At 51.7% G+C, this 26,706-nt stretch overlaps 1 protein-coding gene across 3 annotated transcripts; it reads left to right on the top strand.

The window, feature by feature from the left end:
* The first annotated feature begins 307 nt into the window (after positions 1-307).
* On the top strand, positions 308-26,706 carry DMBX1 (diencephalon/mesencephalon homeobox 1). 3 transcript variants are annotated; one of them, XM_004025728.5, is made up of 6 exons: positions 308-349; positions 1,116-1,255; positions 17,498-17,663; positions 20,967-21,145; positions 21,426-21,780; positions 22,540-26,706. In XM_004025728.5, the coding sequence occupies exons 3-6, from the start codon at positions 17,510-17,512 to the stop codon at positions 22,989-22,991; spliced, it is 1,140 nt and encodes a 379-aa protein (XP_004025777.3). In that variant the 5' UTR covers positions 308-349; positions 1,116-1,255; positions 17,498-17,509; the 3' UTR covers positions 22,992-26,706. The 3 variants fall into 3 exon arrangements, with proteins under 3 accessions (XP_004025777.3, XP_063562233.1, XP_063562228.1); XM_063706163.1 differs by lacking the exon at positions 1,116-1,255; XM_063706158.1 differs by lacking the exons at positions 308-349; positions 1,116-1,255 and having other exon boundaries at positions 17,510-17,661; positions 20,950-21,145; positions 22,540-23,210.

Below are 26,706 nucleotides of genomic sequence, written 5' to 3'. Positions count from 1 at the left end.
TCTTTCAACACCCCAGGGATCGGCCTGCGGCTTCCGCGGACCCGAGAGAGGCAGAGATCCCTGGACCGGGAGCCAGAGCTCGAGGAGCAGAGATTCGGGAGAGGTGACGGACGCGAGCCCGGCGCACAGACCCACCGACTGTCGGGCCACCTTGGTCGGGAGCTGGGCTGCGGCACCGGCGGGGCGGGGCAGGGCGGGGCGGGAGCGACGCGTGATTGGCAGCCACCAGGGCCATTAGGAAGCGCCCGGGCCCGCGCCGGGCGCCCGGGAAACGCAGTTTAAAACTCCAGCCCAGGCTCCGTCGCGCGTAGATGGCAGCGGAGGCGGCGGCGCGGGCCGGGGTGACCAGGTACGAGCGGGCGGGGCTGGCGGGCCGAGCCGGGGGTGGTGCGGGACAGTCGCTGCAGGGAGGACGCGGGCCGTGAGAACCCGGGGACAGCCTCCCCTCTTGCGGTCCTGCAGTCCCGGACCCACTGGGCGGATCAGAAAGTTTGCAGGGAGCCAGGGACTAGGAGACAGACAGACAGCGCAGGGACAGAGAAAGCGGAGGGATGCCAGAAAGACCGAGTCGGGGACAGACAGAGAGACCCAGGGTGAGACAGAGGAAGAGATACCCGGGGCTGAAAACGGTGGCAGAAAGTGAGCAACTTAGGGAGACAGAAAGAGCGCAGAACTCGAAATTCCGAGGCAGAGAGAGCGGAGGGCAAGCCGTGGGTAGAAACGCGCCGAGGCGAGGACGAAGGCCTTGGCCCGCGGAGACGCAGGCACCCGCGGAGAACGCTTCGGATCCGTCACGGTTTTGCCTCATTTGGAAGATATTACTTCGCCCCTGAAAAAAAAAATACAAAAAAGGTTTGGATATTAAGCGGAGACAAATCCTTCTCAGTTTGGAAAGGGGCGGCGCGGGGAGGGAGGTGGCCGGCGTAATGCGGACCAGATGCGGCCTGGGGAGTTGCGGAGCCCTGGGCGGGGGCTGGGGAGGGGGCGCGGCCGGCAGCCCAGTTCCCAGCCTGCGGAGCGCAGAGGCCGCTCACACCCTCCCAGCTTCCTGGTCCACGCGAACCCCGCAGTGCTCCGGGCATTGCCCGGGTCTGGCTTTGGTCTCGCCCGCGCAGATCCCGTTCAAACTCAGCTGCCACCAAGTGCGCCTTTTCTCTCTGGATTGCGATTCTGCACGAATTTTCCAGTTGAGGGTGGTTCGGCGCTCAGCCAGCCTCTGCCCTCGAAGACGCGGCCTTGGGCTAGGAACCTCCAGGTGGGTGTTTGGGGCGCAGTGGCCCTAGTTCCCTGGAATTCGTTTTGCCTCCCGCGGCCTCAGCCGGCGTGGGTCAGGCGAGCTCCGGCGAGGAACGGCAGGCTGGGGCCAGTCCGCGGAGCGGCCTTCGGGGCGCTTCCAGGGGAGCAGTCAAAGGGTTGCGAGGACTGCCAGGGTCTTTCCTCCGTAGGCTTCCCACACTGGATGGCCGTAACTCAGTCGTTGACGGCAACAGGCCAGGGGCCCTGATGGACTGTGCAGGGTCCCGGGCACCACCGGCTGAACTTTCTGGCGGTCACAAATTCCCGGAACCTGCGCAGGGGCTTCGTTGGCACTGGTGGTGCACTTAAGGAGCTTGAGGGAAACCTCCTCTTCCCCAAATTCGCACCAAATCTGGGGCCCCGACTTTTCCTGGATTCCAGCCACACTCGGTTTGGGAGGCAGCGGGCTCCTCAGGCTTGTGATTTGCGGCAGGAAGGAGTCCCGGAATGGAAGAACGGGGAGGACGAGATCCGAGGCCTTTTCACCCTCTTTGCAAGCATGCAGTTCACCAAAGCCGAGAACCCACCGGGCCTGGAGCGCAGCCTCAGCGCTGGTTCCGACCCGGGCCCCAGAAGGTCTTTTTCGTTTGAGAAAATTCCTCGGAGGCCGGGGCAGGGTGGGCCGATATTGGTTTACTAAGGGCGCCTCCAGTTTGAGGGCGTTGGGGAAAGAGGAGGGCTTTATTGACTTGATGGACCTTGGAGGAAAGGGGCTGTCTGTACCGCAAGGGTTGTGTGCTCCACAGCCGAGGAAATTGTGCAAGTTCCTACCTGACTGTGGCGATGGCAGGGCGACCAGAGTCCTTTCCCCTCTCTAGTGCTAGGGATTCTGTGCGCTGCAGGCGGGTCAGCTCTGTCCAACCCCTTTCTAGAAAGTTCTATGGTCTGTTAGTTTTAGGTGGGTGTAGTGGGGGTTGTTTTCAATTTTTCGGGGATTTGTGTTTCACTTACCCACATCCCTGGTTCTCCCCTCGAATGGAAAGGCACTCTGGCCTAAGGACCAATGAATTTAGTTCCTACCTCCCCTTTCTGCAAACCAGCTGTGTTTATGTGTGTCTAGGTGTTCAGAAAAAAATCGAATTTGCTGCCTAGTGAGAGCAAATTCTCTGGATAATTGGCTCAAATCTCTCTCCTGTATGGCTGGGGTAGACACACTCTTGGGAAAAGAAGCAGGGCATTGCTACTCAGGAGGGGGGTAAACACCTTACCCCACCCCTGCAGTCTTTGGGGGCGCCTACTCCTGCAAGGAGGCAGGAATCTGTCAGCCCAGACCCCGAATGGAATGCAGAACAGAAAGGCAGAGGTGCAGAGGAGTGGAAACCCGCCCCAGGCGAAGGCCACGGCGAAGGACAAGCACTCGGGCCTTGGGATGGGCTCTGCCAGATAGTGGGCTTACGGGTCAGCTTCACGGGCATTGGGTGAGTGTCTGGAGGATCCCTGCACCCCTGTCCTAGCCACTTTCACATGCACAACCCCAAGTGGTCAGGAAATTTGAGCTGTTTCTCTGTTCTCAAACATAACTTGCACTTGACACCCTGCGGGCACACACCCACGCACACACTGGATTTTGAGCAGGAAATAAAGTTTCCACCCTCTCCTGGGCCTCAGTGCTCTGGGAGTGTACAGCCTAAAATGAGGAGTCCACCATAGCCCTTAGTGCCAGCCTCTTGGAAGCCAGGGTTCTTCTGAGGAGCAACCAATCTGGTTTGACGATTGGAGCAAGGGGACATTGTCGGTGGTTTTTGAGGGAAAGGGAGAAGCAGACCCAGAGGCGCAGTCCCCTATGTCTGAACGAATTCTGTGTGCGCACACATATTTGCCAGCTGTCTAGATTGACACACACAGACACACATACAGAGGTGTGTATGTGTGTCACACACAGACACACATACAGAGGCTGACAGGCACACAGAGTGGGACTCCTGGGTTAGAGTCACCTGGGCTATGGGTATCACACTCAGACACACTTTGAGAAGTCACACAAGAGGCATGGGCAGATCCACTAATCACATAAAACCCCTCTGATAGACACAGTTCCATACTCGCAGGTTAAACTCACGCAGACACTCATGCTCAACACATGCAGACACCCCGTAGGACAACAGTCCCAAGTGTCACAGCCCCACCTTGCGCAGAAGCCCCAGGCAGCCCTAGGGAGGGTGCGTCTACATTTTTGCTTGGCCTCTGCGCTCCCTATTCCCGCCACTCTCTCCAGGCCTCGAAGTTACTCCTCCTCTGGCCAGTCCCAGGTCCTCAAGGAGCCAGTCTTCACCTCCCCCACCCCTGCCTTCCCATTTCGCCCCCCACCCCACCCCTTCCTCACAGTCCCGCTCGGCCGCCCCGCAGTGCCCATGTAAATGACAGCAATAAATATCTAATCAAGGCCCCGGGCGACGCCACTGCTGCCCGCCAAAGCCCATTACCGAACGAGTAGGGAGGGGCGCTGGGGTGGGTTGGTGAGCTTTCGGCGGGGTGTGTGTTCTGGTCTCCACATTCATCCTGCACTGAGTGCCTCTCCTGTCTGACCTTGGGTGAGTCTCAGTTTCCCTTTCTGTAAGAAGGGCACCGAGCTGGGCTCTCCATTGTCCAGCCCTCCCGCCGTTCAGTGGCCTCTCTATTTAGTCACCTGTCCGTTTTTCCAAGCTTATTTGACTCTGCCCCAGTGTTGCCTGATGGGTGGACATCCCAGATTGGGCAGACCACAGATCCCAGCTCTGGTGGCTCTGGCCCCAGCTGTTCTTCGGACTTTAGCCAGGTTTTTGCTGGCAAAGGGGAGTTCCCTGGATATGACCGCGGCAGGAGGGAGCACATTTCCCAGATGGGGTCACTCCTTCCCTCTGGTCTACAGCCACTGTGGGCGCTGCTTCAATGAGCCCCGAGGCCACTGGAGCCCACTGGGTTTCCCGGCCTGTTCCAGCCTCCGCAGCTCTATCTCCAGGGTTGTTTGTGCCCTGGATGAGTTGTACATCTGTCAGTGTGCAGAGCAGGAACCGCAACCGCGCTTTCTGCGCCCGCAGGACAGACCCTCCTCCGAGTTCCTCCAGCCGTTTGGAGGCCCTAACTTGGGCCTAGAGCAGCTCTGCTCCTCAGGGGACTCTGTCGTCCCTGTTTCCCAGCCCTGGCCTGGATCTGGATGGCCAAAAGTGGACCAGGTCGTCCCTGACAGACTTTGGGCCAAGGCTAACTGAGCAGGCAGGGCCACCACTTCTGTACCCTGGAGAGGCCAGGAACGTCCTGGGGCCTTAACCTATGCCCTGCTCCATCTCGGCTCCGCCCAAGTCTCCTCGATCTCCAGTGTGCTAGCTGTACCTCTGCCAGAAAGGAAGCAGCGAATCAAGCAATTACCCAGACAATTCTACTCTCAAGACTTGCAGTCAGGTCCCTTGGCCTACCCCGCCACCTGCCTGCTCTCAAAAGCTGATGGATGCTGGGCCAGATTCGAGAAAAAGCAACAAAAAAGTGGCCTCTCCCATCTTCTTTCCCTTTCCTGGCTGCATTTTGCTGCCTTAAAAAAACAAAAAATTAACTCCAGCCGCCTGATTTCTCTGCACCCCCAACATTAAGGACCTCGGAAAACTGGAGGACTGTAGGTGGAGGGGCCTCCCTCAGCCTCGGCCCATTAGCCTGCGGGGGGCTAATTACCCCAATTAGTGGCTGATTTATAATTAATGGCTCGGACCAAGGGATAATTGGATGTTAATGGATAACAGTTTGTATAGGGAACTAAGAGCCCCGACTCCTTCAAAGGGCCGCTGGCCGGTGGTTGGCCCTGAGACCCACCGGGACCCTGGAACTCTCCCAGTGGGTTCTTCTCCTATCCACTGGGCCCCCATCCCTGAGCCAAGAGGGGAGGTGAGAATCTCCTTTGAGAAATTTATGAACTCTGTGTGCCCGTTATGAAGTCCAGCACCTCTTCCAATCTGACCCTTGCAAAGCCACATACTTCCAAGCCCACCTGCCTGCCACGCATGGCTCCAACTCCAGGTTCACTTTGGGGGCCCTCAGTGGAGATGAAAGGAGGATGAGCAGATTCTTTGACCCCCATAGCTCATCCCCTTCCCATATGGATCAGGCAATGTGGGGTTAATGGTGGCGATGTGGGGGTCATGATACCTATGCCACTGGCTGGGGGAGGGAACATGGCCAAGGCGAGGGCAGTGACCAGGGCTCATGTAGGATGAGGTTAGAGCTTAGTCTGTGACAAGGTCAGGGTCACAGCTTTGGCCAGAAGGTGGCTCGGCTTCTGGTGAGGACATTGGATTTTCCCTGCTGGGGCAGGGCAGAGCAGGCAGGGTGAAGAGGAAACTTTGGACATTGGCCCACTCTCATCTCCTAGAGCTGGTTTCCTCTGCCCTAGGGCATGTGACCATCTGCAATTCCCCTAGAATCTGAGCCCTTCAAGCTGGAATTCATGACACTACCCCCAAAGTCCATCGCTCAACAGGCAGTGGCTCCATCTTTATTTGTGGAATGAATGTCTGATGTCCCTTGCTCTGGGCACTGGGTCCTGAGTACTAGCTGGGGAAGCAGACCCCGCCCTGGATCAAGGTTAAGAGCTCTGGTGGGCACTGATTTCACAATTTGGAGTTAGACTCCCTCGATTCCATCCCGGCTAAGCTGCTTAGCTGTGTAGCTTTGGACAAGTGATTTTACTTCTCTGGGTCTCAGCTTCCTTATCAGTCAAATGGGGATTATGAGGTTGTGAAGATTAAATGAGATGCTGCCAGTCAGGTCTCTATGAGGATAGCTGGTAATAATAGTTATTTATTATAAAACTCTGGCAAAAGGTAGGCAAATGGGCAACTACAATTTGGTAAGGATAGGAATTTAAAGAAGTCACCGGACCCAACTGGTGCCTTCTGGACCAAACCACTGCTAAAATTGGATGATTTTAGCAAATTATCCAATCTTTCTCACCTTCCATTTCTGAATCTGTAAGATGGGGATGGCAGGAGAGGCTTCCTGGAGAAAGGCGTGTCCAAGCTTAATATGAGTCAGGAGTTCTCCAGGTCATGCTGGTGGAGGGACAACATTCCCGGAGTGGGAGGCAGCCACATAGTAGCTTTGGAGAGCCATGGCTCAGTGGTAGGTGGGAGTGTACAGGAGGGAAGGAAGGGGAGATGACAGATTTGGATATGGCTCTTAAGAAATATGGCTTTGAAGGTATCAGAGAGAACTGGTCTGAGAGATGGGTTCATTTGTTTCAAATGAGGCCTGGCCCACCCCACCCTCTGGTGGAGAGCCCTTGTTGGGAAGAATCTGGCCCCTGGCAGGGGGAGGAAGAGGCTGATCCCTGGGCTTTCTGCACCTTTGAGTGCCTGATACTGACAGGAGATTTGGGGAGCATGGAGGGTTCAGCGTAACCCAAGAATGGATCTGGGCTCTTGGAGGAGCCCCTGTAAAATAAGCAGCATCTGAGAGGTAGTAGCTGGGGATGTCCTCATGTCAAGCTTGCTCTCAAACTGTGTGCCTGCAGGGTCCTTGGTCAGGGTAGGACCGGGATCTCCACAGCCCTCACATCCTATCCTCCCACTGCAGATTCCTGGCAACTCAGAACTAAGAACAGATGTGGGAACAGGGTACTTACTGGGATGGGGGCTCAGCCTTCCCCATTCCCAAGCAGGCCAGCCAAAGGGACTCACCTTCCTTGAGCCTCAACTCCTCATCTGCAATATGGAGAGCGCCTCCCTCATAGACTTGGGGTAAGAAATTAATGAGGTGCTGAAGTTGAGGATCTGGCATGTGCCAGGGACAGAGCTTCTTTTAAAATCTTGGACCCAAAAGCTCAGAGTTGGAAGGCTTCTAGGTCATCTTGTTCAGCCAGCCCCACAACACCCACGCACTCATGCACACACACATGCATACACATGAACGAATCCCTCCTTTTCGGCCTCCTTCACACGTGGCTGGCCAGCCCTGGGTTACACACTTCTCATGACAAGGTCTCTTTCCCTCCTGGTTAGTGTCATATCAGAAGAGGTCAGAGATGGAAGGACGCTAGCCAAGGTCACAAAGCAGCCTGGAGTTGGGGCAGGAGCCCTGGCTTGCTGCTCCCGGGTTCGTGTATTCATGATCTTCTACCTGCATGAGTAAAAGTCCTTTTGGACTTCAAACTGCAAAGCAGGAGGGACGGTTGCAGTGGCCTCTCCCCTCAGAGTGTCACTGGAGAACCTCCAGAGATAAAGGGGCAGCAGCCTTTCTCAGGGAACAGAGTCCATGGCAACAGGCTACTCTCGATCTCTCCCTCTGCCATTGACACCCAGGGCTAGTCCTCACCAGGGCCTATCTCTTGGTCACACTGTGAAAATAAATACCAGATAGCTCTTCAGAGACTCAGAGACCTGGATTCCCATCCTGCCTCCACCACTTACTAGCTGTGGGACCTTGGGCAGGAGACTTTATCTCCCTGAGTCTTAGTTTTCTCATCCATATAATGGGGATAATTATACCTATCTGGAAGGGTTGTGTTGAAGTTTATCAGGTGATATACCTAGAATGAGTGAAACAAGACTTGGCACGTGGTAGATATTCAAAGACAGGTAGCTGTTGTTATTGTTGTTGATGAGATGATGTGTCTCACCGTGCCTCACCGTGCCATTCTCTCAGAGAATGTTTGTTTCCTCTGCTTCTCCTTCTCTTTCCTTTCCTCTAAGTAAAGTTTTTCTGCCTTGTTTCCATTGTGAATGGGAATGAGAAGAAACAGAGGGAAAATTAAAAGTTCAGAGAAGGAAAGGGAGAGGCAAAGAGTGGTGGGGTAGGCCTGTGGGGTGGCTGAGCAGGGTGTGACCCAAGGAAAGGTCCACTTTCTTTTTAATCAAAGACGTCTTGCATGCATTTTCATGGCACTGCTGCTGTTAATTTATAAAAAATGCCCCCTAATAAAATTCTGCTTGATTCTTCGATTGGCTAGGCATTAGGCCGCAGCCAGCAGCGATGCGGGGACATAACGGATGCATTTGCAGATTTGGAAAATTAAAGCCATCTATATGGCGCCTGTGGCGGGAGATCCGCCGATCTGCTTGCTTAATGAAATATAAAGATTCTTTTAACCAATGTAAGCACAATTCGACAGCTTGTGAAACGCGGCCGCGCCGTGATGGATGGCTCTCCTGGCTCGCCAGGAATTGCAGGGCGGCACCTTTTAAATATATAATTGATTCTGTTTGGAGTGTGCAGTGGACTGAGCCCATGCAGGGCCCGGCCTGGGGCCAGGAGTGCAGGGCCTCTGTTTAGAGGCTCCTGCAGGCCTTGTAGGGTTCCAGCCTGAGGGGCCCTCCCTATAGGGGCCACCAGGACTCAGAACTGCATGTGGAAGGGGTTCCTGCAGCTGGGCCTGGCTGAAGACCTCAGTAGTGCAGGTCCTGGCTGCCCCTATTGCTGGGAAAGGGCCCACTGGGCAGGGGTCACCCTCTTGAGGCCTACGTCCTGGGACAGAGGAGGTAGTGGGCTAGGACTCTGGGTCTCCATTCCCTCCCGTGGACCATCCTGGGCTGTGGTGGTCCTGCCTCCCTCACAATCTCTTGGTCTAAAATTCCTTCCCATTCATTCAACATTTACTGTTTACTAAGCACCAACTGTATACCAGGCTCTGTGCTAAATGTTGCAGAAACTAAAATGGCTAAGACAAAGTATTTATTTTCTGTGTTGATCTCTCTCCTTGCTTTTTTTTTCTTTCTCTGTATTTTTCTCTTGTTCTCTCTCACACCTTGTTCAGGGGTGGAAGAGCCACAATACACTGACCTAGCAGCAGGGGACAGGGCCACATGACTTTCTAGGGTACCATTTAGTGTACCGTCCCCTGGTCACACACTTACAGACACATCATTTGCACACATGGGCTCACAGGCATGCACACCCACCAAGACACATAAAATAGCCAGATATACACATAAACAGAGACAGATGCACATACAATCATGTGGCCGATCCCAGTTGGGTTGTGTACACACATGGCCGCACATGGACACTGAGGTGAGCTTCAGACCTATGGCTGTGTGGTACCACATGTGTACAGCTCAGATGGTAAGTAGCATCCACTGACAAGGGTCCTTCTATGGCCTCAGAGGAGAGCAGGGGCCTTGATGTCCAGCTGTAGTGAGGAAGAGGAGTATGAGCTGGAGGGAGAGGAGCTTAGCAGGGAAGATTTAGGCTTCCACACAGCTTCATCTCACAGCACACACACATGCACACAGTGTGCACACGAGCATGCATACCAGCGGGAATGTGTTTTTTCTTTTCTTTTCTTTTTTTTTTTTTTGAGACCGAGTCTCACTCTGTCACCCAGGCTGCAGTGGCGCGATCTCTGCTCACTGCAACCTCCGCCTCCCCGGTTCAAGCGATTCTCCTGCCTCAGCCTCCCGAGTAGCTGGGATTACAGGTGCCTGCCACCACGCCTGGCTAATTTTTGTATTTTAACAGAGTTGGAGTTTCACCATGTTGGCCAGGCTGGTCTCAAACTCTTGATCTCAGGTGATCTGCCCACTTTGGCCTCCCAAAGTGCTGGGATTACAGGCGTAAGCCCCATGCCCAGCAGAATGTGCTTTTTCTTGCTGTCCTCCTATTGCCTTGGACCAAATCAGAGAAGATAGAAATCAGGGAATGGAATATGCTGGGGAAAGATCCTGTGCGACTGGGGTTGGGAAATACTAGCTAGTGGGAAGAACTTCACCTGTTGACACCTGTTTCACCACTTTCTACCTCCATGGCCTTTAGCAAATTATCCAATCTTTCTTGCCTTCCATTTCTGAATCTGTAAAATGGGGATAACATTTTCTACCTCCTACGGTGTTGGGAGAATTGATGGAGATGTCTGATGTATCAGAGGCATTTAATAAATAGTTGTGATTATTAATTCATCATCTGATCCTTATTTCCTAATCCTGCTTCTGCGCTAGACCCTGTGATCTGGGCTGGGGGTGGGGTGGGTATCCAGAAATGCATGATATAGTTTCTGCCCTCAAGGAGCTCAGTCTAGTCTAGTTGGGGAGATAGAAGTGTCATCACAGCACTCTGCTGCAGGCACTAGAATTAAGAAAATACATGGAAGGTGCTGAGTGTGGTGTCTGGCACAGAGTGTGTTCAGTACATTATAGCTAGTATTGTTGTTGTTGTCATCATTGTGATCATCCTCATTTCTATGATCTGAGCATACTTATCACAGCCTGGAGTGGGGAGAGATGCCTTGTCAGAGGTGAGTTGGGGAAGGCCCCATTTCTGAAGAGGGCTCAGTTGAGCTAGGCCTTATGGAGAGGGAAGAATTTGTTAGGGGAAGGGAAAGAAGAGGAATGGTGTTTCAGGTAGAGGGCCCAGCAAGAGTAAAGGCGTGGAGATGAGAAGGAGTGGTGGGTAGTCTGGTAGTGCTTGGTACTGGGGAGGGGGAGGACATTGGGCCATACTGGGAAGATCTCAGAGACCTTCCGAGGGCCATGGGGATGGGGCAATTGTGGGGCCCAGAGAGGGATCTCTCTGGCTTCAGTTAATAAAGCTGCATTGTACATCAAAAACTGTGAGATCAGCGATAATTAAGTCAATTAAAATGTCACTTACCACATCAACAGCAGTGAGTTCTAAAGCAACAAAGCCCCTGAGTTTGGTGGGGGAGGGGCATTCCAAAAGCAGGAGTTGGGATGGATGAAATTGCTTCTAAACTCTGTTCCCCCTTCCCCACCTGGAGCTTGTGACACTCCAGAGCCTGGTTTCATCCTCATATCCAGTGAAAGACGTGGATACCTCCCCCCAGCCCCTACCTCCCTCCCCCAAAAAAGAAAGAAATAATATAAATGTGAAAATCATGTGTAATCCCATTTGCTATCTCCCAGAGATAACCTCTGTTAACATTTCAGGGTATAACCTTCCAGACTTTTTTCTATGCATATTTATACATACATTACAAAAATGGATCATATCATGCATACTGCTTTGTTACCTATTTCCCCCACTCAACAGTATATTGTGAACATCAGCACATACAGATACACATCATTGTTTTAAATTGTGGTGCTGTAGTCCACTGGGAATACCTGTCCCCTCATTTGCTAAACTAATCCTCTCTCGATGGACAGTTAGGTTTTCAATTGTTTGCCATCACAGGCAGTGCTGTGATAAATATTCACATACACATATCTCTGCATACTTGAAGGGTACATTTCTAGAAATGGAATCATTGGGTCAAAGACGATGTACTCTCTGAAGGCTTTTGATGTAAGGAGTAAATAGCTCTTCTGCCATCAAGGTAGGAGAATGACCATCTCCCACTCCCCTAGATAACCCTGTGTAATAATTTTTCTTTATATTTGCTAATCTGATTGGTAAACAATGACCTTTCTTTTCTTTTCCCTCCCTCCCTCCCTCTCTCTCTCTCTTTCTTTTTCTTTCTCTTTCTTCTTTCTTTCTTTCTTTCTTTCTTTCTTTCTTTCTTTCTTTCTTTCTTTCTTTCTTTCTTTCGTCTTTTCTTTCTTTCTTTCCTTCTCTCTTTTTTTCTTTCTTTCTTTCCTTCTCTCTTTTTTTCTTTCTTTCTCTCTGTTGCCAAGGCTGGAGTGCAGTGACATGATCTCAGGTCACTGCAACCTCCACCTTCCGGGTTCAAGTGATTCTCTTGCCCCAGCCTCCCGAGTGGCTGGGATTACAGGTGTGGGTCACCACACCCGGCTAATTTTTTGTATTTATTAGTAGAGGTGGGGTTTCACCATGTTGGCCAGGCTGGTCTCGAACACTGACCTTAAGTGATCCCAAAGTGCTGGGATTACAAGCGTGAGCCACCACGCCTAGCCTTTTTCTTTCTTTGGTTATAAATAAGGCTGAGCTTTTTGTCATGTCAGTTGGCTATTTGTATTTCTTCTTTAATGAGTTGTTTCTTCATTTACTTAGCCTATCTTTTACTAAGGTGACTATCTTTTTATTTATTTAGAGATGGGGTCTTGCTATGTTGCCCAGGCTGAATTCAAACTTCTGGGCTCAAGTGATCCCCTCACTTTAGCCTCCTGAGTAGCTGGGACTACAGGTGTGTGCCACCACACCCAGCTTTATTTTTTTATTCCTAAGTAAGAGTTCTTTGTATATCATGGATATTCCCTTTTATTTGATTTGTGCTATTTATTTTTTATGAATTCCTCTATGTCATATACAGTATATAACAGATATTTTTCCAAATTTATTGTTTGCCTTTTAGCTTTGTTTATGGTATATTCTGTTATACTGAGGTGTAAATTCTTCATCTCACCATGTCTATCACTCTTTTCTCTTAGCTTTCTGCCTTGAGGTTATGGTTATGGTGTGTGGAGTGGGCTTCTGCAAGTGACTGTTGTTGGAGGAAGTTAATGTGTGAATGCTGACTCCGAAATCTGTAAATCTAGCCCTCAGCTCCAGACTTCTATATCCAACAGCCAATTCAACATATGCTTACTTGGAAGTTGGATTCACATGTCAGTCATTCTTGCCATGTCCCCCAAAACCTTGGTTTCCATTCTCTCCCTCCTCAGATCTGCTCCTCCAACTCAATGCTCTTCATTCAGGAAAAGACCCATCTTCACTCAGCTGTTCAGGATGGAAACCTGAGTTATCCTTTTTTTTTTTCCCCTCTTTTCCTCACGTCTTATAACTAAGCTATCAGCAATCATGCTGATTCTACCTTCAAACTACCAAAATCTCACCATTTTCGGCACCTCCTCCCACTCTAGTGAAGGCAGCATGGTCACTAGCCTGGACTTCTGCAGTGTCCTAGTGGCCTGGTCTCTCCACTTTTCTTCTTGCATCTCTGCAGTTTGTTCTCTGTATAGCAGCCAAAATGAGCTTTTAAAAACAAATCATAGGCCAGGTGTGGTGGTTCACGCCTGTAATTCCAGCACTTTGGGAGGCCAAGGCAGGAGGATTGCTTGAGCCCAGGAGTTTGAGACCAGCCTGGACAACACAGTGAGACCCTATCTCTACAAAAAAAATAAATAAATTATCCCAGCATGATGGTAGTCCCAGCACACCCAGGAGGCTGAGGTGGGAGGACTGCCTGAGCCCCAGAGATTGAGGCTGCGGTGAGTCAAGATTGCACCACTGCACTTCAGCCTGGGAGACACAGCGAGACCCTGTCTCAGAAATAAAAAAAAAAAAAAACAAAACAAAAAAACCCAGATCATATTATGTTACTTCCCTCAAGACCCTCCAGGGGCTTCCCATAACACTCGGGTTAAAATCCAGCTGGGATTTCCACTGGGCCGTGGGATTAGTGGGATTACAGTGGGCCGTGGAGCCCTCTGGCTAGCGGCCCCTCTCCCTCTAACCTTACCTCCTTCACCTGCTCCCTCCATCTGTGCTCCAGCCGCCCTGGTTTTCTTGCTGTTCTACACACACAAGCTTGTCTATGCCTCAGGGCCTTTGTCCTTGCTGTTACTTCTGCCTGGAAAGCCTTTCCTGAGAGCTACACATGGCTGACTTCAAGTTTCTGCTCAAATGTTGGAGAGCCCTTTCCTGACCACATGTTCTAAAACAATCTCTCCTTTCCCTCTTGTCATTCTCCTCCTCTGCCTTATTTTTCTTCAGAGCCCATATTCCAGTCCAACATTAGTACATATGTTTTTATTCATTGTTATACATCCCTCTATCCAGGAATGTAAATTCCATGAAGTTAGGGACTTTGCTATTTAGTAAGTGGGTGCTTAATATGTGTTGGATGAATATGTGTAATATACAAATGGATGTGTGTGAGTGTAATGTTTGTGTGTAGATGTCTCTGCTGCATGAGTAGATATCTGTGAGCATGTCTGTGTGTGGAACTGTGGGAAATGACATTCAGTTTGTGTCTGTGATTAAGGAGGCTTCTGTGAATGCCTTGCCAAGAATGTCTGCGTATGTGTATTTTTGCACGAAATGTTCATGTGCTTGCCTGCAACTGTGTGTGTTTGTGTGCAAGCTGTGGATGTTTGACTATATATAGCCTGTGTCTGTTTCAGTGAGGAGCTGAGATACCTGCATATGTCTTCCTTTTATCAAATGGACCTGCCATTGCCCCAGCCTTCCCTTTTCACCTCCCACACTTGGGAAATAGGAAACACCTTTGTGTTTTGGGGAGACTCCAGATGCGGAGTCAATTCCAAAAATGACATTTCACACTGCTGCAGACTGGGTGAGGGTCCGGATGGGACCTTGGCAGCCTCTTGTTGAGGCTGGAGCCGTCTCAGTAGGATGGATGTCTTCTCTGATGAATGGAATATTTCCTTGGAACAATTGGCCGTGAAAGAATAAGGCTCATGTCCTTTGCCCACTTTTTGATGGGGTTGTTTGTTTTTTTCTTGTAAATTTGTTTGAGTTCATTGTAGATTCTGGATATTAGCCCTTTGTCAGATGAGTAGGTTGCGAAAATTTTCTCCCATTTTGTAGGTTGCCTGTTCACTCTGATGGTAGTTTCTTTTGCTGTGCAGAAGCTCTTTAGTTTAATTAGATCCCATTTGTCAATTTTGGCTTTTGTTGCCATTGCTTTTGGTGTTTTAGACATGAAGTCCTTGCCCATGCCTATGTCCTGAATGGTAATGCCTAGGTTTTCTTCTAGGGTTTTTATGGTTTTAGGTCTAACATTTAAGTCTTTAATCCATCTTGAATTGATTTTTGTATAAGGTGTAAGGAAGGGATCCAGTTTCAGCTTTCTACATATGGCTAGCCAGTTTTCCCAGCACCATTTATTAAATAGGGAATCCTTTCCCCATTGCTTGTTTTTCTCAGGTTTGTCAAAGATCAGATAGTTGTAGATATGCAGCGTTATTTCTGAGGGCTCTGTTCTGTTCCATTGATCTATATCTCTGTTTTGGTACCAGTACCATGCTGTTTTGGTTACTGTAGCCTTGTAGTATAGTTTGAAGTCAGGTAGTGTGATGCCTCCAGCTTTGTTCTTTTGGCTTAGGATTGACTTGGCGATGTGGGCTCTTTTTTGGTTCCATATGAACTTTAAAGTAGTTTTTTCCAATTCTGTGAAGAAAGTCATTGGTAGCTTGATGGGGATGGCATTGAATCTGTAAATTACCTTGGGCAGTATGGCCATTTTCACAATATTGATTCTTCCTACCCATGAGCATGGAATGTTCTTCCATTTGTTTGTATCCTCTTTTATTTCCTTGAGCAGTGGTTTGTAGTTCTCCTTGAAGAGGTCCTTCACATCCCTTGTAAGTTGAACAGACACTTCTCAAAAGAAGACATTTATGCAGCCAAAAAACACATGAAAAAATGCTCATCATCCCTGGCCATCAGAGAAATGCAAATCAAAACCACAATGAGATACCATCTCACACCAGTTAGAATGGCAATCATTAAAAAGTCAGGAAACAACAGGTGCTGGAGAGGATGTGGAGAAATAGGAACACTTTTACACTGTTGGTGGGACTGTAAACTAGTTCAACCATTGTGGAAGTCAGTGTGGCGATTCCTCAGGGATCTAGAACTAGAAATACCATTTGACCCAGCCATCCCATTACTGGGTATATACCCAAAGGACTATAAATCGTGCTGCTATAAAGACACATGCACACGTATGTTTATTGTGGCATTATTCACAATAGCAAAGACTTGGAACCAACCCAAATGTCCAAAAATGATAGACTGGATTAAGAAAATGTGGCACATATGCACCATGGAATACTATGCAGCCATAAAAAATGATGAGTTCATGTCCTTTGTAGGGACATGGATGAAATGGGAAATCATCATTCTCAGTAAGCTATCACAAGAACAAAAAACCAAACGCCGCATATTCTCACTCATAGGTGGGAATTGAACAATGAGATCACATGGACACAGGAAGGGGAATATCACACTCTGGGGACTGTTGTGGGGTGGGGGGAGGGGGGAGGGATAGCACTGGGAGATATGCCTAATGCTAGATGACGAGTTAGTGGGTGCAGCGCACCAGCATGGCACATGTATACATATGTAACTAACCTGCACAATGTGCACATGTACCCTAAAACCCAAAGTATAATAATAAAAAAAAAAAACCATTAACTTCTATTTAAAAAAAAAAAAAGAAAGAATAAGGCTGCAGGAATGTGGAGTGGGGCAGGCCCTGGACTGGCTGTGTGGCCTCAACTTGTCACTGTTCTTTCTCTGAGCCTCAGTAGACTCAACTGCAAGGGGGGCTTGTCATTCTTGGCCTGCTTGCTTCTTGGAGATATGGTGAGAATAAAGGGAGGTAATGGCGGTGAATGTATGACAGTCATAACAACAGTATTCTTATCAGTATTCTTATGTTTGTGCAGGACCTTAGGGTTTATCTCATTTCTTTTTTTTCTTTTTATTTATTTTTGGAGACAGGGTCTCGCTCTGTCGCCCAGGCTGGAGTGCAGTGGTGCAATCTCGGCTCACTGCAACCTCCGCCTCCCAGGTTCAAGCAATTCTTCTGCCTCAGCTTCCCAAGTAGCTGGAATTACAGGCATGCGCCACCATGCCCAGCTAATTTTTGTATTTTTAGTAGAAACGAGGTTTCACTATGTTGGCCAGGCTGGTCTCAAACTCCTGACCTCAGGTGATTCGCCTGCCTTGGCCTCCCAAAGTGCTGGGATTACAGGCATGAGCCACTGCGCCCAGCCCTGGGTTTATCTCATTTCAAAGCAAATGCCTCAGTGGGCAGTCTAGCTCTGGTCTTGGCTCCAAGTGGGCCTCAAGGGATATTGGTTGAATAAGTAATAAGTGTGTGAGTGAATCAATGAAGGTAAAAATGAGTAAGTGCCTGAGTAATTGAACGAAGAGATGATTGCATAAAGCAGCAAATGAATTTGTAAATCACAATGACTAGCACTTTTGAGCACATACTATGATCTAGTCCTTTGTAAAGGCTTCTGTTAATCCTTGCAGCAACCCTATGAGATAGGTACTATCATGAACCCCATGTTGCAGATAGAGAAACTATGGGTCAGATAAGTTAAAGCCACAAAGCTCCTGAGTGGTGGACTTGAGGTTTCAGCCTGCCCTGGGCAGTCTGACTCTAGAGCCCAGAGCCTTAAACCCGCACTGGCCCTGCTGAGTGAATCGATGAATGAGTGGGTGAATGAAGGAGTGAATGCAGGAACCCCCACACGGTAAGCCACGGGCAAGACAAGCTCCCTTCCGATGGAGGGAGCTTCTGACCCATCAGAAGGTGGGCATCCAGGGTCTGGACTGGGGGTGGGTCTCCCTGAGGGCAGAGTCTGATAGGCCTGCCTCACGGCCCCTCTCCCTTTTCCATCTGTAGGCGGATGCCGCCATGCAGCACTATGGGGTGAACGGCTACTCACTGCACGCCATGAACTCACTCAGCGCCATGTACAACCTGCACCAGCAGGCAGCCCAGCAGGCCCAACACGCCCCCGACTACCGGCCTTCAGTGCATGCGCTTACATTGGCTGAGCGCCTGGCTGGTAAGGGCCCTGGGGATGGGACCATGGGGACAGGACTGTGGGGGTTGGGGGAGAAGGCTCTGGAAGGCAAAGAGGAGAGGGAGCACTGGCCAAGCTTGTTCTAGGCGGCTCAAAAAGACTCAGGTCACTTAGCAACACAGAGAGATGTCAATTCAAAACTATGCATGTATATCCAGAGTGCCTTTTGTTTGCCAGCACTGTCCAGGGCACTGGAGCTGCCCTATGCTTTCAAATTCTCGTAACAAGCCTGTGAGGGAGGCATTCATTAGCCCTATCTCACAGATGAAGAAATGAGGTAGGAGGGTAAGGGACTAGTCCAGAGTATTATGGCTGGGAAGTAGCTGGAAGAGCCTGGAATGCCCAGACAAGGAGAGTTCAGGCACAGGGAATTGTAAATAACAGCTTCTATGTTCTGACACCAACTGTGAGTTAGGCACTGTGGGAGTCTCTCTCTTTCTGTGTGCCTCAAATCATCCAATCCCCATGTGGAGAGGTTATTATTTCCATTTTATGGACAAGGAAACGGAGGCTCAGACAGGCTAAATCTGGGCCAAGTGGGGTTGGAACGTAACATGGCTAAAAATATGAGCTTTGGAGTCCTAGACTTGAAACCAGCATGGGATTTCCCACTCAGCTCTCTTCTCTGAGCCTCAGTTTCTCCTTTTATAAAAAGGAGACAATGGCCATGCCCATCCCCTAGGGTGGTTGGGAGGTGATTTGTGATGACATATGCAAAGCATTCAGCAGAGCCTGGTAGGTGCTCAGAGGTCATTATTACCCAAAGCCCAAGGTAAGTACCTATATATGCCTATGAGGGACCGGCAGTCTGGTCCCCCACACCTGGTTCTACTGACTGTTGCCCTGCCCTGCCAGCCTCTCGGTGGGTGAGAAAAGGATTCAGTGGCATGGATGGGGAGTTTGATGTCCTGGGAGGTGGTGCCACCCACCCCATCCTGTCCCAGGTCCAGCCTTGAGCAGCTGGTAAACCCACATGGGCTCAGCCCTGTGCCAGGCAGGCCTCAGAAAACTTCAGGGAACTCCTAGGGAGAACAGGTGCCCATGACCCATGAGAGGGCACAACAGGAGGGTGTCCAAGGTCAAATGCTGGGGCAGCTCAGAGCAGCAGGATCAGCTGGGGCAGTCAGGAAGAGCTTTCTGAAATCCACAGGGGCAGAAACCAGGCCTCAAAAAGGCCAACATGAGCAAAGGCACAGAAATGGGATGGGATCTCCACCTGGGTAGCAGCACTGGCCTGGCAGGGAGGGCATGGCCAGTCTCACTCCTTTAGACCCTGCCAGGCCTCTGGGCAGAACTCAGTGGATAAAGGTTCTCTGGACCAGTGTGGAGGCATAGTTTCTAGGGTGGGGATGTTGGATACAGTCCTATGCACCACCTGGTGGTGACATCAGCTCCTGACAGTATTCCAGGACCCAAGGACCAGAGCACAGAGAGGAGTCAGGGACAGGGGCTCATGTCCGCTGGTGGGGGCAGAGGAACTGGGGTGTTCAGCCCACCCCCAACTCTCTAATTCTTAGGAAGGAGGTCATGAACTCCAAGTGAGCCTTTGTATGGAGGCCTTGCCTTCCAGCAGAGGCTCTACCGGCGGTTTAGAGAGCCTGGCTTCCCTGTGACACCTACACGCCCCCCACCCCCCCGCCACCCCTGCAGTCCCTGGAGCCAGCAGTAGGATGCTGAGCTGTTGCTCCTTCCCCAACCAGAGTGGGCCTGACAGAGTGGTCCCCACTCCTTCCCCTGCCCCAGGATGACTCAGCTCAGGGCTGAGTCAGGCCTAGGATTAAGGTCAGTCTGTGAGGGGTTCAGGACTCCCTTTTTAAACTGAAGAAGAAGTATCTCAAAGTCTGGGGCTTCCTGGATACCCAGTTGCCTCTTCCTATTCTTTTTTTTTTTTGCGAAGGGGGGATGGAGTTTTGCTCTTGTTGCCCAGGCTGGAGTGCAATGGTGCCATCTTGGCTCACTGCAACCTCCGCCTCCTGGGTTCAAGCGGTTCTCCTGCCTCAGCCTCCCGAGTAGCTGGGATTACAGGGGCCCACCACCACGCTCAGCTAATTTTTTGTATTTTTAGTAGTGACAGTGTTTCATAATGTTGGCCAGGCTGGTCTCGAACTCCTGACCTCAGGTAATCCACCCGCCCAAAGTGTTGGGATTACAGGCGTGGGCCACTGTGCCGGGCCGCCTCTTCCTATTTAGGGTGCTGTGGATGACTTCCCATTCCCTGGAGGGTGGGGGAAGGACTCTGGCACCCCTTTGCAGAGGCTGAGATGACTCAAGTTCCCTTCAGCACAAACAGGGCAGGATCCACTTATGACATGATGGGAGGCAGTGAGGAGAGCAGTTACTGTCTATCCTTCAGGGGCTAGTCAAGTGAAAGAGCTGAAGGCTATACCCCAGGATGGAGGCTAGACCTCGGCCCTAGGTAGACACCTATCCTGGGTGGTTATCATGTTACCAGACATGTGGACAGGACTGTGGAATCAATGGTCCATAGTCCTGTCTCCCCTACAAACCCACAGTGGTTGGAACCAGGTCTCTTTGTCCTTCTGTTCTTGGGGAGGCAGCCACAAGGGTCAAGACTGAGTGCAACAAGCCTCACCTGAGACGTGAGCCCTGCCACCCCCACTCTCCCCGCTCCACTCTTACCCCTTAGCCAGGCTCTCTGTTCAGGAAACAGAAGAGTAGGAGCCTGAGGCCCTGCCATCAGAGACTCTAGGCCAGCTGGGATGAGGGGGTTTACATGCAGAGGACAGAGAATCAAGTGCTGGTGAATTCTGTCTGCCTAGTCAGTTCTCCCTTGACTAGACCTTGAGATGGGTACCAGCCCAGCCTGGCTTCTCATGGGCAGGGACCAGTACTCTGATGCTAAAGAAGTCTTAGTATTCAGAATCTAAGGGCTATAGGGTCTTAGAACTCTTGTGATATGGACTTACAGATTATTAGCATCATGGAGTCTCAAAGTATACTCATAGTATCCATCTTAGGGTAATACCCACCTACCCAATCCCAATGCCAAATAACGAAGACCCCCCTCAATCATATGCCTGACAGCCATTTTTGGAGTTGAGTTAGACCTCTGTGGTCCTGATAGTGCATAATGGGGTGGAGAGACCTTGAAAGCCCACAGCCATATGGAGAGGGGATGGCTGATTTCTAAGGGTAAGGGACCAGGGCCAGCTCTGGCAGCAGCCTGGGTGTCCACAGTGGGTCAGAGCAGGATAAGATTCAAAGCTATTTCCCATAATTAAATGGGCCCCCTCTCCTTGCCCTCCAACGGCTGTACATTTCAAGACATCATCTTGGAGGCCCGTTATGGTTCCCAGCACCGCAAACAACGTCGCAGCCGCACGGCGTTCACGGCTCAGCAGCTCGAGGCCCTGGAAAAGACCTTCCAGAAGACTCACTACCCAGATGTGGTGATGCGTGAGAGGCTGGCCATGTGCACCAACCTGCCTGAGGCCCGGGTGCAGGTAGGGCCCAACTCTCCTAACTAGGCCTTGCAGACAAACACCAGCCCACCAGTCTGCCCCCTTGTCCAGGAGCCAGCATGTCATCCCTGTGCCAAGGTGCAACTGATCTCTCCATCAAAGCCTTCAGTGATAGGAGGGAAGTTTGGGAAGGGACAGAGGGTGCGCATTCCCTAGAGGGGTGGGGGGATGTTATCACGTACATCCTCTCCCAGAGCACCCTGCTCCACACCAACCCCACTTCTTTCTTGCCCACCTCGGACTGCTCCTTTCCTGTCCCCAGGTGTGGTTCAAGAACCGCCGGGCCAAGTTCCGGAAGAAGCAACGTAGCCTGCAGAAGGAACAGCTCCAGAAGCAGAAGGAGGCTGAGGGCTCCCATGGGGAAGGCAAGGCCGAGGCTGCCACTCCAGATACCCAGCTGGACACTGACCAGCCCCCACGTCTGCCTGGCAGCGACCCCCCTGCTGAGCTTCACCTGAGTCTGTCTCTGTCTGAGCAGTCAGCCAGTGAGTCAGCCCCCGAGGATCAGCCGGACCGTGAGGAGGACCCCAGGGCAGGGGCTGAGGACCCCAAAGCTGAGAAGAGCCCTGGGGCTGACAGCAAGGGGCTGGGCTGCAAGAGGGGCAGCCCCAAGGCAGGTGAGGTCTGAGGGGTACCATGGGAGGGCTGGGGTCTGGGGGCCCTGAGCGTGTGAAGCAAGTCAGAGGCGAGTAATCAACTGCCCCTCAGGGGCATGGCACATCAGAAAGGACTGACCACAGCAGGCCTGGGCCAGGTTTTCACCCTTTAGTTGCAGAGCCGTGGGAAGGTCCAGGGGGTCCTGAGGGACGGGCTGGGTAGCAGAGGTGGGATACTGCGGGAGCTCGGTGCAAAAATTATTTATCAACCATTTGGAAGTATTCCAATATTTTAACAACCAATTGGATGTCCCAGTGCATACTGGGCGAATACTGTATTAGTACCAGAGATTCCCACGTGCAGCAGAGACTCCGAGCACATTTCTGAAGGAACAGAGCTCTGGCATGAGGCATATCTCAGATACAAACCCTAAGCCCAGCAGGGAGGGGACAGGGGCTGTGAGCTGAAGGTTGGAGTGAAGGAATGGGAGCTCTGGGCAGGGTGGGGGAGGGGGAAGTTTACAGCCCTTGAAAAGAAAAAGAGACAGACGTGGGGGCCTTGGCAGGGTCCCTGGAGCTTTCCCAAGAAGCCTGGGTCCCTTTCTCCTAGGATTCTGAGCCTTGCTTCAGGGGATGCTCTGGCTGAGATGGGATGGATGTGGTTTCAGCCGAAGCCTGTCTTGTCTATAGTGCCAAGGAGGTGAGAAGGCTGAGTGCACCTCTCCCGGCAGACCAATGCCCTTGTCCTGAGGGCTTTGTTCTTGGGTTCTCTGCTTGCAGATTCCCCAGGCAGCCTGACCATCACTCCTGTGGCCCCAGGGGGTGGCCTCCTGGGCCCCTCCCACTCCTATTCCTCGTCCCCGCTGAGCCTCTTCCGTCTGCAGGAGCAATTCCGCCAGCACATGGCGGCCACCAACAACCTGGTGCACTACTCGTCCTTCGAAGTAGGGGGTCCGGCCCCTGCTGCTGCAGCGGCGGCTGCTGCTGTGCCCTACCTGGGCGTCAACATGGCCCCGCTGGGCTCACTGCACTGCCAGTCCTACTACCAGTCCCTGTCAGCAGCCGCTGCTGCCCACCAGGGTGTGTGGGGGTCTCCTCTGCTGCCTGCACCCCCAGCAGGCCTGGCTCCTGCATCAGCTACCCTGAACAGTAAAACCACAAGCATCGAGAACCTGCGGCTCCGGGCCAAGCAGCACGCGGCCTCCCTGGGACTCGATACGCTGCCCAACTGACTGTCTGGCTTCCAACCCAGCCAGGGGTCTTAGGTGTCCCCTCCTAGCCCTGTGGTTATCCCTAGGTGGCTCTCGAGGAGTTAACTCCATGAGCCCAGGGATCCTAGGGCCTGGGGTCCTGTTCCCTGCTCCGCTTCCCCATACCCCAGCCCGAGGTGAAGCCCACACCTACACACCCTCTGCATGGCCCTGCCTGGACCCCATGGAGGCCGAATAGGGAGGAGGTGAGAGGCTGGGGTGCCCCAAGCTTCCCTCGGGGAAGTGAGAGGCTCTCCCTGGCTAGATCCTCATCTCAATAGCACCTCCTCCCTTTTCTCCCTATCCTTCTGCCCCCTAGTAAGTCTACGTGTGGAATGTGAGATATAAATATAAATATATAAAGCTATATTTTCAGGCTCCTGCCTGCCCCAGGCCCCCTGCCCCACTCCCATCTCTTCTTCCCTGCCACCCCTCCCTGCAGCCTCCGCGGCTCACTCCAGCCATCCCTTCTGTTTCTCCTTCTCTCTCCTTCCTTCTTCCCTTGATCTGCCTCTTCCTGTCTCTGTCCTGGTCCCTGCCCCGTCTCGGCCCAGCCTCTGTATTCTCCACCCTTGATCTTTCTCCCTGTCTCTCCCACTGCCCCTGGTTTCTTCCTTTGGTGTTGGCTGTGTTGGTATCGTCAGTTCTTGAGCTATATTTTGTTTGGGGTTGTGGCTGGTTTTGGTTTTAGTAATTTTGCGACTTCCCGTTGCTCCCCTTCTATTCCTTTCCTTCTGCCCTGCCTGCCTCCCTGCACCTGCGGCCTCTCTAGGAAGCTGTTCCTTTCTATGCCCAATAGAAGCAACAAGGCCCTAGCTGGAGACTCTGGGGATCTGGAGCTGCAGGCAGGAGGTGGCACTGGCTCCCACTCCCACCCCTGCCCAGGCTGGCATCTAGAAGGCGTCATGAATTACTTTCTGTTCTCTCTTCTCAATTTTGAGGTCCTTATTCCCAAGATTGAGGAGGCAGTAGTTAAGCTGGGAAGGCAGTAGAATGGCCGGCATTTCTGCCTATAAGTCCTCCCAAGACAGAGGCCTGGTGGCACAGTTCAGCCAGGACTGACCACAGGGCTCTAGAGCTCTCTTTGGTGAGACTTCCCTGGATGGAGAGCAGCAGCAGGGGAAGAGGTGCTCTCAGAGACAGCAGGGCTGGTGCTCCTCTCCCACAAGCTGAGCCTCCACGTTCAGCAGATACTGTCCAAGGCAGGGGTACGGCTGACCAGGAGTCAAGGCTGAACTCTGCTCCTGAGCACAGTGCGTGCAAAGCATATAGCAGCACATAGGCTCAGGCTTCTGTAGGCTTCCTGTCCCAGAGCCAATTATGGAAGTAAGGGCTTCCCTCCAGCTAGTCACTGGAATGGAAAAGTGTGTTCCTGTTCATAGCCAGGAAACCCAGCTCAGCAAACTCCCTTTCAAAGCTGTGTGACCGGCTGGGCATGGTGGCTCACACCTGTAATCCCAGCACTTTGGGAGGCCAAGGCAGGCAATCACCTGAGGTCAGGAGTTCAAGACCAGCCTGGCTAACATGTGAAACTAATAATAATACAAAAATTAGCCGGGCGTGGTGGCACATGCCTGTAATCCCAGCTGCTTGGGAGGCTGAGTTGGGAGGATTGCTGCAATCTGGGAGGTGGAGGTTGCAGTGAGCCGAGATCATGCCACTGCACTGCAGCCTGGGCGATGGAGTGAGACTCCATCTCAAAAAAAAAAAAAAAAAAAAAAAAGCTGTGTGACCTTGGGCAAGCCTGTAGCCTCTCTGGGTCTGTTTCCCTGTCTGGGTTAGATGGCCTGTAAGGTCCTAGCCAGCTCTACACTCTGCATTTTTGCTCGCAACCTTGTAACACAGAAGTTTTTAGTTAAATTGACAACAACAGAGGGTTCTCAAAAGCACAATATATGAAGTAGGAAATTACTATTGCCTTTCTGTGGAGCAAGGGGTGTTGTACACACAAGCCTCGCTGTAGACACTGCCTCAGTTTCCCCATAAGCATAATGGGTCCCTTCTAGTTCAGGCAATCTGGATTTGATCTTGAGTTCCAGTGCCAGCCTCTGGGGTCACCCCATTTTCATACCTTTTCATGGTCTCAGGGGCTCTGGGCAGTGGGAGGTGATGGCTTGGACAGATTCTTGGTCATGCTCCCCAACTCTTGGTGGCTCACCACTAAACACTCCAAACCCTGCTTAAAGAAGTTGATCTATCTGAAAGCCAGGGTAAAGATTGTTAAGGCTTGTCTCCTCTCCCAGTGGGAAGAGAGAGGTTCTGTTGGTGTCCTGGTTGAATTGCTTTGCAGAGAAGTCAATGCCCATCACCCTTGATGGGGGTCAGCCTAGGCTGGGGCAGATGGAGAAGGCTTTGGACAGGAAAAAAGTGAGCAGGATGGTAGTCTAGGCCAGGAGAAGTGTTTGAACAAAGCAGCAGAGATGAGACTCAGTAGACCATGGGAAGGGGGTGGCTGGCTTCATGAGAGGTGGGGCTAAGGGGCCTGGAATCCAGGCTAAAGACCTCACCTACATGTGGCAAGCACCAAGACAGGCATTTGAGGGTTTCCAAATCCTCAGGTCTCTTGCTGGGGTCTGGAATTTGGAAGGGGAATCCACCAGCCATGGGGGCATCAGAGGAGAGACTTAGGCAGCGCTGTGGGAGGTTGGCAGATTCCAGGAGTGACAGAGGAGGTTTTTGGTTTGGGAGGGATTTTGTGGCCAATAGCCCATCAACTGTCCTCTGGGATTAGCCCCAGGAAGTTCTGTTTCTAAAACAAAAAATAATCATCGGGATAGGTATGGGAAGCTTCCTAGCTGCTTTTAGGCTGAAGCTTTTTGTCAGTTCCTGGGTACGAGTGACTGTCACTAGGCCTTGGAATCCAACAGCCTTAGATATCACTACCTCCTCCAGGAAGCCTCCCCTGAACTCCTAAGGGGCAATGTTCTGTCATGGCTGGAGGCAGGCCCACCTTAGGAGCAGCCCAGCTTCCCTCAGATGTTTGTTAACACTTGTCCCATTCAATTGACCCAAATCTGCCAGAGAAGGCAGGGAAGGTACATGTGGTCCCTGCCCTCGGAGGGCTCTCAAGTTTAGGGCACCAGCCTCGGGTACTGAAAGCAGCTGGAGAGCAAGAGGAGAGCACACCTGTGTCTCCTCCAAGCACACTGGTAAGCGGCACCGTGCATCTCCTCTGAGCACGCTTGTAAGCAGCACCGCGCTTCCCTTCTTGTGGGCAGAGGGTACAGGCCCACCACACCTGATGCTGGAGCCCCTCCCAGGCCTGCTGGGCCTGAAAGCCAGAGGCTCAAGCTCTGACTGTCCCTTCCAGGAATGCCTCATGCCTGGCCTCTCCCTGCTGTCTGAGTCTCCATTTCTCTGTTTCCTCACTCCCCCAGAGCATGGTCCAGGGGCCCGGATCCCCACCCCAACTCCAAGGCTGGTGGGCTCTACAGACTGCTTTCCAAACCAGCTGTTTTGTGACCATTTGTGCTTAGAGGTCATGCCAGCCCATGGCAAAGACACTGTGTACTGTATTTATTTATTCTGTTAGTGGAAAAAAACAAGACTTAATTCATCCCTGCCTGTCCCCTCGCCTGCCCCCTGTGTAGTGCAGCATGACACTCTGTGTATCTGTCCTTCTGTCAGTCTCATTCCCTGTGATGTTGTGACCTGTTCTTTGTCTTACTTGGCGAATAAAAGAGAACCCAGCAGCCCA

The sequence above is a fragment of the Gorilla gorilla genome, chromosome 1 (assembly GCF_029281585.2).
Source record: "Gorilla gorilla gorilla isolate KB3781 chromosome 1, NHGRI_mGorGor1-v2.1_pri, whole genome shotgun sequence".
Taxonomy (NCBI): Eukaryota; Metazoa; Chordata; class Mammalia; order Primates; family Hominidae; genus Gorilla; species Gorilla gorilla.
The sequence above is the reverse complement of the archived record's forward strand: the minus strand, read 5'-3'. Positions and strand labels throughout refer to the sequence as shown.

Coding starts and splice junctions, on each gene's coding strand:
- DMBX1 (XM_063706158.1), top strand. CDS start 17,510: ATGCAGCACTATGGGGTGAACGGCTACTCACTGCACGCCATGAACTCA. Junction 17,662..20,949: donor ACATTGGCTGAGCGCCTGGC/TGGTAAGGGCCC, acceptor CTTGCCCTCCAA/CGGCTGTACATTTCAAGACA. Junction 21,146..21,425: donor TGCCTGAGGCCCGGGTGCAG/GTAGGGCCCAAC, acceptor TCCTGTCCCCAG/GTGTGGTTCAAGAACCGCCG.